This window comes from Odontesthes bonariensis, chromosome 21 (genome assembly GCF_027942865.1).
Source record: "Odontesthes bonariensis isolate fOdoBon6 chromosome 21, fOdoBon6.hap1, whole genome shotgun sequence".
Lineage (NCBI taxonomy): Eukaryota > Metazoa > Chordata > Actinopteri > Atheriniformes > Atherinopsidae > Odontesthes > Odontesthes bonariensis.
Genome location: NC_134526.1, coordinates 19,100,777 through 19,112,297, shown reverse-complemented (window position 1 = coordinate 19,112,297; position 11,521 = coordinate 19,100,777). Strand labels below are relative to the sequence as shown.

Here is an 11,521-nt window from a genome sequence, read left to right as displayed (position 1 = left end):
TTGAGCCACTTTTTTCTTTTAGCTTGTACTCACACCATGCCTCCATAGCAAAGGTATGTCCCATACTTTCATTATGGCTTTTCAACGATCCAGATGCTTTTCTCCAGTTACTGAACCCATTGATGGAGAATGCTGGCTCCTGATGAAAACCATGACCTCCTTTGAGAAAATGCCGGCAAGCATAGCAAAAAACTGCGTCCTTATCTACACTATATTCCAACCACGCATACTGTTCCATCCAGCTTATGCAAAAACTCCTTTGTTGGACTCCAAACAGGCGAGATGGATATTTCTTAAGGATTGGTCTCCTCGGGCCATCCTGGACGTTCATGCTAATGTCACAAATAGCACACTCAGCAGCGGTGGAGGTTTGACATCCTCCTTGTCGATCACGTCCATGATGCACATCAGACACCCCTGGCATTTCGTGTACTTCTCTCTCATTGTCACTCTCATTGTTTAATGGTTCTTCCAAACGTGGACATTTAGGAATCAAAAACCGATACATTGTTAATCACTCTTCTCTCTACATAACACCACATCACACTGCACACTCAACATTCCCGCTGCCTGCAACTTGAAAATAAATGGGGTCAAAGGTTATGACAGAATCGTCATTCTTTTGTGTCTAAAATAATCTGTTCGTTGATAACTTTTTTTATTTTCTGGCTGAAATATGTTACCACACAATAAATAATAGAGAATATAATTTAATATTTGAAAATGAGATATTTTATTGGGGGTGCTACGGGGGGTGCTATGGCTAATCCAGGGGGAGCTATAGCACCCCCTAGCGCCCCCCTGGCGCCGCCGCTGCCGTGCACGGTCTTTCTGGATTCTACCTCGCCCGCTGGAATCCTCAGATCTCTTGGAATCCGGCTCGAAGGACCAATTAAATGTCAGGTTCAAACCTACAAATTTATAAAGAAGAGAGAGAGAGACGTTTAGGATTTTTAACTCATGAGGAGAGCGTTAAAGAGACACTTCCTTACAATCTCCAAACCCGCTCTGGAGCATCTCTGCACGCCTCCTCAATTTTATTAGGAAAATGGGTGTATACAAAAAGCAAACAAAGGAAGGGTATCCAGTTTCAACCTGGACCAGGCCACATTCCTAACAGTAAAATTTACAACCTTAACACAACTAAGCGAGGCACACTTCAACTCAAGACTCTTAATCAATAACAAAAACAGAGTATATATGGGATAACTAACACAACATGCATTTACAACTCAACATCTATCTAAGTTTATATTAATTTAGCTATGACTTGGAACATTTATGCATCTGTAGATTTCCATTTATGTCTCATGAAGTGACTTTTCAGTCATATTCAATCACCATACACATTGAATATCTATCATAAAGTTTTATTTCAAGTCATTTCCAGGCACTCAATAAGTGAAAACGAGAACAGTGTATTTGGCAATTAAAGCACACTCCACAGGTTTCAATGAATTTTGGAACAATGGTTTTGCTAATTGTGAATCATGCTGTGGATATCTTTGCCAAGCTGAAAAGCGCTCTAAGCTGAAAGTTACTATAAAATGAAATCTTGACAAGATGCACAGTTTTAAAAATTTCATCATTTGGATTTTTTCTCCTGGGGTCTTTATTTCAAAGTGTGCAGTTGTGACTTGAACCTGGGCAGTGATGAGGACTTTGAGCCTTTGTACTCAGTTGACCAGCACTCTGAGATTTAAGTTTTCCTTTTTGACCACACTGTGGTGTGTTATATATGCATTACAAGCCATACATGTTGTTTTTGATAAATGGACAGTTTGATTTTGTTATTTGATATGAGCAAAAATGCTTATGAAGGAGGAAGAAAACCTGTCAGCATATTGTATTTGTCTCTTCTGCCACAACAAGTGGAAGGAAATCAATGACATGGCCCAGAACAAGAGTAAAAAAGAAAAACAAAACACAAATATATGAGAAATTATTTTCCATCCATCCATCCATTATCTTCCGCTGGTCCGGGGATCGGGTCGCGGGGGCAGCAGCTTGAGCAAAGAGACCCAGACGTCCCTGTCCCCGGCCACTTCCTCCAGCTCTTCTGGGGGGACCCCGAGGCGTTCCCAGGCCAGCCGAGAGACATAGTCTCTCCAACGTGTCCTGGGTCTTCCCCGGGGCCTCCTCCCAGTGGGACGGGCCCGGAACACCTCACCGGGGAGGCGTCCAGGAGGCATTCTCACCAGATGCCCGAGCCACCTCATCTGACTCCTCTCGATGCGGAGGAGCAGCGGTTCTACTCCGAGCCCCTCCCGGATGACCGAGCTTCTCACCCTATCTCTAAGGGAGAGCCCAGACACCCTGCGGAGGAAACTCATTTCGGCCGCTTGTATTCGCGATCTCGTTCTTTCGGTCACTACCCACAGCTCGTGACGATAGGTGAGGGTAGGAACATAGATTGACCGGTAAATCGAGAGCTTTGCCTTCTGGCTCAGCTCCTTCTTCACCACGACGGGCCGGTGCAGAGCACGCATCACTGCAGACGCCGCACCAATCCGTCTGTCAATCTCCTGTTCCATTCGTCCCTCACTCGTGAACAAGACCCCGAGATACTTGAACTCCTCCACTTGGGGAAGGATCTCATTCCCGACCCGAAGAGAGCATTCCACCCTTTTTCAAAATTATTTTATTTTGTAAAATTTGCAATTGATTTTAACCCTCTGGAGTCTAAGGCCTTTTCAGAGACTTTGAGGCAGTTGTCACCACCTTGACATTTTCAAGTATTTCAAATAACTGTAAACATCTATGCAAAAGTGACACATATGGTTGTATTCTGAAAAGCCTAACAAAAAACAATATGAGAGTGAAGTGAATGTAATACAAACAAGTTTTATTTAAATTGAGGGGAAACACAACTGTACAAAAAAACAAGTTTTAGAGGTCTTCAAACAGTGCAAGAAAACACACTATAAATATATCTAGCCAAGACTTTTGAAGGTTGAACCTTGTAAACAAAAGTGTTGGCTGCATAAAAGTAAAAAGTGCAGTCAGAAATGTTTTTTTGTTTTCACACAAACTGTAAAAAAGTCATTGTAACTCCAGGAAATGTCTCTGTTAGTTGAATACTAATTAGATGGGTGTGTAACACCCCTGATTCCCCCCACCCCCCTGTCACTCTCCATGTGATAATTGTCTGTCACTGGCAGGACATTGCTGCCTTCCCCCACATGCTGGCTGAATGGGGCGTGTTCTCACCTGTGAATAGCCACTCAATCACCTGGTACTTTACATGTGAATAGCGATAGGTGTGGCCTAGGAAGCTGCTGCAGTCAGAGAGTACAGAAAATCCAAAGATTTCTGTTCACTCTCTTTAAAAAGGGCCAGCTATATAATTTATTTTAATATATATATATATTTGAAAACTAGAAGTTTCAAGGTTTTTAATGGTGTAACTTATATGTTTGAATGACAAAAACTCACAGAGTTACAGATGTGTTTTTGGAGATGTGTCAAAAATCCCGCCGGCGGGATTTAGACTCCAGAGTTAGGCATGTTCAAAGCTTAATTAAAAAGCAAAAAATTAGCTAAGCAATGATGAGAGGCCTGTTGACACATAGGAGTGAAGAATGGACAACCAAGGTAACTGTGTCCTGCTGAGATAATGTCCTCCAGGTGTCACTAAAGGGACACATAATTCAATGCAAGGTTCAAAAGTTCATTCAAAGCTCTCTGGCAGTGCCAGCTGTCATATTCAAGACAATCCCAGCTGAGCAATGGTGAACCTTTAATCGATTTACTGCTAAGTTTACTTGCTAAGAACTGCACACACTGTAACCTTAAAACTGTGTTGAGTAACATGAAGTTAAAAACACGAGTATTTACCATTTTATTTACCATTATTATTCCTCCTACACAATATCACATTAGCATGAGCTTTATATCCAAGAAGCCATTGAATGACCAGTGAAATAACTGATATTTACATCCAAATAAAGCTCAATCCAGGTTGAATCCAACACAAATGAGACCAAGCCGGTCCAGATGTTTTCAGTAGATGTGGACAAGCTCCAGCCATACATCAGTGTGCCTCCAAAACAACACTGCTAAGTCAAAATTAATTTTCTCCTTTATGGGTCAAAAAACAACAATTAGTCTACAGTAAGGATGAACAGTTCACCTAATTGCACTCATGTAGGGAAAGTATCCTAGAGGGTAAACTCACATCAAACATATATACAATATGTACCTTTATAGTATGATTAGATTTAGATCACAGGAATTTCAGTGAGGTCTCGTCTAATTAGTACTAATTGTACTAATTCCACTTTGCTCAGTCATGGCAAAGACTGTAAAGTCAGCCTGCAATCCAGAACACAGCGCTGCTAAAACAAATCAACTTGATTCACTTTTGTTCTGTGTTTCCACTTCCATTAACATCAGACACTCTAATTTCACAAGCTTTTTTCTCTTTCATGTCAGCACTGGAGCCCCAGTTTGGAATTTCTGAACTTTTGAACAACTAACAACAACAATGACACACAAACACTCACTGCTCAGTCACTGGGATGGATCTGTGGGATTCAAGGTAAAATACTGTAGATCACAATAATCTACAGTAAAAAAATGTGATGAAATTACACTGGCATTGGCAAGCTAGAATCACCATTGGAATTTCATATCAGTCAGTTTTCAACAGAAAGGGGAAACCTTTGCCGTCATACAATAATCAAGCATCACATTATCAAGCATGGGACAGGTGGAACTTTAATGACAGGACAGTAGAATGATACACAATAATGAGGCAATCGTCAGCACAAAATATGATAGAAAATGCATCCGGTTGTTTCCAGTCTTCACGCTTTTATCCTCATTTCTTTGACATCATTTTCACAAACTCTGGGAAGACAACAAACAAAATATTGATTAGCTAAATCATTGTATGTTCAGTGTGAGCTGACAACAATTTCCATACAACTGCTGAAGTATGAACAAACACACAACAGATTACTTCCGACTTCATGGTGAAAAATAAAAAATAGTAGGTCAAGTTTTAGCCGTGTAAGCGATTGAATTGCTGATGGATTCCTCTGAGAGTTTACTTTCCTTGGAGAATATTTAAGAACAACAAAACATTTATTACAACAGACAACATATAACAACAGATTATTCCATAATGCCGTTATTCTTTGGCCCAAATAATTGTGTGCGTTTGTGTTCATTTGTAACTTACCCTCAAAGTCTACTTTTCCGTCTCCATTGTTGTCAACTTCTCTGACAACGGCATTAATTTCATTTTTGCTGGTGTGCTCACCTAATAACTTTAGCATTGCATGTTTCAACTCTTTAGACGTGATCGAACCATCCCCATCGATATCAAACTGCAGGAAGGGGGGAGGAGATACTGGTTTTAGGGCTTTTTTAATGCATTCTGTGGCGTTATGTTTTCTCAACACTGCGTTTGAGTTTTTACTCTGAGTTCTTTCAGTGTCCAGCATGTGGCGCCAAACACCGTATGTACAAAAAGGGAATGTTGAGCTCACCTCTTTGAAAGCATCTTTAAGTTCCCTCAACCCGATCATCCCTGCAGTTTCATCCAGAAGCTTGGGGGTCATTAGTTCCACAAAATCTTCAAAGTCCACCTGCCCCCCCACTGCAATAAGAATTACAGACAGGACAACAATAAACAAATAATTAAATTATATATTTGTAAAAAAACCTGATTTTTCGGGCTTTCTTACAGCACAAAATGTGGTTGTTATGAAGATGACTATTTTGCTGAGTATATATTGTGAATAAAGTAAACAAAAACAAACAAAAATATAAGTAATTGTTCTAAACATATTCAGTGTAATAATTTTACACATTAACTCGGTGCATTCCATTTTTCTTCAGTTTCACAAGAACACTCACAGTTCATGTTGATGTTTTGGCTCAGTTCTATCAGCTCCATCTCAGTTGGCATGTAGCCCATGGTCCTCATTAGGTTCCCCAAGTCTTTGCAGCTTATGTAGCCGTCCTTGTCTTTATCAAACTCCACAAAAGCTTCACGTAACTCTACAAATCATACAGGTGACGGGAAATGGAGAACTGCCCTCAACAAAATTTCTGAAAACATAATAAAACCGATGCAGTATGTCTTAAAAAGTGCCTTACCTTCCATTTCATCCTGTGTGAGGTTTCTTGTCTGAAAAAGGAAAAATGATGGTACAGATACAACAATGATGTTAGTTTGCTTTTTATTCAATCATTGGTCACAAAAAAAATGCTAATAAAGTTATTTTCTTTCTGTGGTCCATCAACTCCTGAATCATCCTAGTAGCACTGTAATGATCTTGGTAATAGTCACACAGACTGTGTCCTCCTGCATGATGCCAGGGTTTTTGGCCTATATACAATATCCAAAAAAATAATAATTACCACAACAAATTGTTTTGAAATTAACATTTTGGAATCGGTGTGATTCAAGCTTGACAAATTTTGTTAGAGCATAATGTTTCTTTGCTGTTTTCTTTTTTTCCCCCTCTTTAAAATCTAGAATTGAGCTTTTCATAAGATTACGTTCTTGTTTCTGCTTAGTCTCTCAGTGTAACATGTTTTAAAATGATTATTGATTGTACACAGTTCGGGATGAGTCCATTGAATATTAACGTGAAATATTTTTTCAACATTTAGAATTGCTCAATCAATTATAAATGTAAGTTTCTGGTCAACATATGAACAAGTGAACACGTCAAGATGTTGAATCTCAGTATGAGATAAGGTAGTGTGCAAATGAAGTCTTTGAAACTTAAGGTATTATAAAAAGTAACTGACTCCCGATGCATCACCCAAATGTATCTAGTAAAATCTTTGCTTTGCTGTCCCTACTCCAGTCTCTGCATTAAGTCTAAAATCATACCAAACAAGCCTGACCATGATAACAAAAACTCTTCAAGAAGACATATCATGCTTCGGTCAAACCAAGCAACAAGAAAATAATTCATTAGAAATGCATTGAATTGTTTTGTGATTCAGAAAGCTCAAAGCTTAAAGATCAAAACAACTATTGTAAAAAGAACAAAACAGACAAAGCATGGATACTAAGCATTGTACCACTGAATTATCAAACCGTACGGACTTACTGGTCTCATTTTTCCTCCTCCTCGGAGAAAGATGCAGGGCTGCTTGAGACTCATGACGACCGACTCAGTCTAGATCCTTGGAAATAAGGAAAAATTCTTTGCGAAATCTAAAGAGAAAAAATTTCCAGCAGCTTTCAATCACTTAATTCATTTTTTAGCCATGAGGATCTTTGCGTATCTGCCCATTCCATGAGGGATGACGTCTCTGATGGATAATCTTTTCAGCTCTGGTCAGAGGAAAGATGGGCTTAATGCCGTCCACAATTTCAGACAAACATCAACGCTGTTTTTGAAAGCATCAATTTTTAGTACATTTAATCGGCTTATAGAATATATGCAAAAAAAAAACAACCCAAAAAACATTTTGAGACTGGTCTCAAATATAATTGATAAAATTGGAATTCTAACTTCGATATGTGCAAATGTTTTGTCACAATAATCAGACTCACCATGCAAATCATGAAAAACAACAAGCAATTAGAAAAAAAATTGTAAACAACTGCATCCCTCACACGGCTTGTCCCTTGTGTTTTTAAAGCAGAATTATACATTGCATAATCATATAAAATAGTGCTTATGCAAAATTGAGGTGTTCCCACAAACTGTTTCTAATATACAGTTATCACATTTGTAGTTGAGTTGTTTGATTGCCTTCCGAGAAGCATTTAACTAATCAGATAAATGAGCAGTGACCGGTTTGGTGTCTGAAATTCAACACATCCAGGGAAAGGGGAATCATATTAGATGCCTGCTATTGCCATGACATGATCTTCCATGTCTTTTTACATAAAAGGCCTGATCCAGTTCTGTCTGTATATCTTCCACAGACAGATTAACGGTCATATTCCGTTCACCAGTTCAATCATATATCTCTTGGTACATAATGTCCTTTTGTAGGATTTGATGTAAGCTGTATTTTTTCATGGTTATGTCATCCATATATTTTTCAATATATGTTAAAGTGCTGTGTATGCTTTGTCCATTCAAAGCAGCCATGGCACCACAAAATATTAATAAATGAATGATGTAGGAAGAGTCATGGCAAACTACCTCTGTTTGCCCTGATAAAATTAAATTTTCTTTAAGGAACACCTAAAAGGACTTACTTCCATTTAACTACGTTTTTGGTATGATTATGATATGAAAATCTGCTTGCAACAAAAACAAAAGTGTGACAGCAAGCGAGTCCCAGTTTGATTGTGAAACTAGCGCCGGAGAAAAATAGGAAATTGGGTGAAACTTTCCTCTAGTCTTATCTTTGAGATGCATTTCAATGATATCCAAAGCAGGGTATTAAAAATCAGATCAAGACAAACAGAAAACTGGGCAGAGGCAAAGACAGAGACAGAAACATTTTTTCCACACCGATAGGGAGCAGACAGCCAAATAAAGGTTTAATAGGAGCAAGAAGCGGATCTATCATGAGGAAAGAAATCACAAATGAACAACAGGTGATGGCAATAAACTGACAACAGTCATAAAGGAACGAGGTGAGAGAAAGGTTCACAGGAGCAAACTATGGAAAGCCATTCCAAAACAGATCATTTCATGTCACCTTCACTGTATGAAAGGAAAACATCTTTACCAAATGTTAAGATTCAGTATTTGAGCAGTACAAGGACTGAATACATTTTAACAACCACTTTTTTATGAATCCTGTTTGAGATCAGCCTCTCTTCTTCTATCTACCTTTATGGGACCCCAAGGCTAAAGACAAAATGTGACCCACAATGAGATTTTCTTTGTGGTGAACTGTTTCTTTCTCGCAGATTCAGCTTATAGCATTTCCCTCTCTCCTTTTAACGCTCGCAGGGGTCTGAATTTTTTGTCAGAAACATTTTACTCATTCTCTTTAGCCCTCATAGAACAGTTATTGGAATGTGGGAAGATGGAAAATAGCAAGGAAATTGCCACAGTCTCAGAGGGCAAAATCTTATGAATGCAAGGCAATGAAAGTGTTTAATTTCCTTTTAAAGTTGCCAACACTGTGCAACAGAAAGGAGAGATGGGTTCACCAAAGACAGAAATGTCTCAGTAGTTGGTCATTTCTCTGTGCTTATGTCCTTATAAGTATACAGCTTCTTGATTTGTTTCTCGTCAACTCTCCATCTAACCAGCAGTAATTCTTTAAACCTCTAGGTGGAGATGAGAATTCTTTCAGATAAACTTGACATACGTGGTCAGATATTTTGATGCTGTCAACAGCTGGAGGATTTTTGAACAGGGTTTTATTTCATATCTCAGCTCCTTAAACAGCTCAAACATACTAATCCCGGTCAGTCAGGCTTAATGACAGTGTGTTGTGCTCTAATTTCCAGACTTGGCCAAACCGGAGAAATGCTTTTAACTGTGAAATGTCCAGTTAATATTTGTCTGTGTGTGAGTCCGTACCCTTTTTATGCCGATGCATTTTTGTCTAATGACTACACATATTATCAATATGAAAAATAAAGTGTCTCCGTAGAGTTACGTTTATTAACTTGCCCTTTCCTGTCAACTAAAAGTTAATCTGTGCTTTGCAAATGGAATGAAACACCTAAATCAACAGGTTTAATGGGATGAAAGTGAACTAATTTGGAAAAAGTTGTGTTCGACAAGTCACATAAGAAACTATGACAAGTGACTTCTTGTCTTCTTACATTTGAACTTCATCCATGCATCATCTAATGATTCATTCAGTGTGTTGCTTTGCAGACAGCTAATTTATATAAATGTTTTAAAAATTAGATAGCTCATAAGTATTGTTTATGATTTTGTACTCTGAACTCTCTTTAGTAATTTTAGCTGATGTTGATGACCATCTCAGGGAGTTTGGAGTGAGATCCAACAAGTTCAGTGTACTTCTGAGGTGAAAAGGACTGGAAAACAGTAAAAATATCATGTGGTACACCGAGGTTTGACTTGATCCGTGACTAGTCACCTGATGAACCAAAGGCCTGAGAAACCCCTGAAATGGATTGTAAGGCAATCAGGGTCCAACAATGAATATTCCATATCTTGTTTAATGCTTTCATATGATGTGTCCAGAAATACTGTGTACCTTTGTGTCAAGAGACTGGCAGCAGAAGACTCTGTTGATTGCCGTGAGTTTCTCATTCAGTGAGTCTTTTTACAATTTCATGAAAAAAATTTGCTCACCTTGAATTTGATGGTGGAAACACATTTCAGAAAAGATGGAGAAGTGCCATATTTATTGCTATGTAACACCCCCTCTTCTTTTAACAACAGTTATATTCAATTCAATAATACTTTGAATGGTTTAACCCTCTTTTACCTTTCTCTCCACTCCGTTCCCCTTCTGCATCCACGATGTCTCCTCTTCAACTTAGACCAGCAGTCTGGTCAGTCTGTTGTTTCAACACAATGTTATGAAAAAGATGGTCATTGTTGTTCTTTATGTTCACCAAATTGTGCAGCATCAGGCCCAGGGGCTCCAGAGCAGTGTCCAGCACAGAGCGAGTCTTCTTCATCAGCTTGCTAAATTTCTTTGAGTTACTGCCCCAATGGGTGGCCGCAGGCTGCAAAGCTCTCTATGACAGACCTGTAGCAGATATGCAACATTTTGGTCCACTGTTGTCCACTTGAAAAAGGTACAATGTTGCTATATTTGTGCCTCAATATCCTATGATTGTAAACTTAGAATCTGTTTTTCCAGATAAAGAGAAGAAATGAGAAGAATGTGTGGCTGTCACAGATGGCAACACATCACAAGTGTTTGAGTAATTTTGAAACATTTGCAATCCTCCATCTGTTGTATAATTGCAATTTAAAATTTTTCTTCAAACATAAGGACTGACAATAATATCAAATTTATTTTTCATATATCTTTTTTATATTATATATTCTAAAAAAGAAAAGAAAACAAACATGTTTTAAATCTGATTCAGTTGAATCTTTGATTTTGATGCTGTCATTTTACAATAGATAAAGTCGTCCCCTTTTCATTTTATTCAGGTGTATTTTTTCTGACATGCATATAATGACATTCAGCAAGAAACAGCTATGTTTTGCTTTATTTTTAATGTTTGCAAACAATTTTTTAGTTTTCAGTTATGGTGCATGTGATGGATAACAAACAGGACTTTATTATCGGCTTAAACAGGACAGCAAATATCTAAAACAAAACGCATGAAGTCAACGTACTGTGACCTTCTGTTATCATTTATGAGCGGAAGGTTTCAGGTTTCTCTTCAGAGTGTCACATCCTCCCTCTCTGTGGACCTCTGGGACCACACCTGTGGCTGTGAAACTTTGCAGAAACTGCCAGAACTATAATTAATCTTTTCAGACAGAAACACACATATTTGCATGTCAGCAGGTGTTCTGGCATGAAGTAGCTCACATTCTGTACACACATCCTCAGATGAAACAATGATGCTTCAAATATCAACTGTAACATCAAGTACACATTGTTTTATGGGCTCTTTGAGGACTGAAACATCTAG

The 11,521-nt window shown here is 38.5% G+C and overlaps 1 protein-coding gene across 1 annotated transcript; it reads right to left on the bottom strand.

Annotated features, from left to right (window-relative positions):
* Window positions 1–4,822: 4,822 nt before the first annotated feature.
* Window positions 4,823–7,130, bottom strand: LOC142371916 (calcium-binding protein 5-like). The gene is made up of 6 exons (XM_075454652.1): window positions 7,077–7,130; window positions 6,109–6,139; window positions 5,866–6,009; window positions 5,496–5,605; window positions 5,186–5,333; window positions 4,823–4,851 (listed from the first exon to the last, which is right to left on the bottom strand). The coding sequence occupies exons 1-6, from the start codon at window positions 7,128–7,130 to the stop codon at window positions 4,823–4,825; spliced, it is 516 nt and encodes a 171-aa protein (XP_075310767.1).
* Window positions 7,131–11,521: the final 4,391 nt, after the last annotated feature.

Bases quoted from the DNA above. Each gene is read 5' to 3' on its own strand.
- LOC142371916 (XM_075454652.1), bottom strand. From the start codon at position 7,130: ATGAGTCTCAAGCAGCCCTGCATCTTTCTCCGAGGAGGAGGAAAAATG. The intron at 6,140-7,076 runs GTAAGTCCGTAC...TTCCTTTTTCAG, and splicing joins GAGGAGGAAAAATGAGACCA to ACAAGAAACCTCACACAGGA. The intron at 4,852-5,185 runs GTAAGTTACAAA...TTGTCTTCCCAG, and splicing joins CGGAAAAGTAGACTTTGAGG to AGTTTGTGAAAATGATGTCA.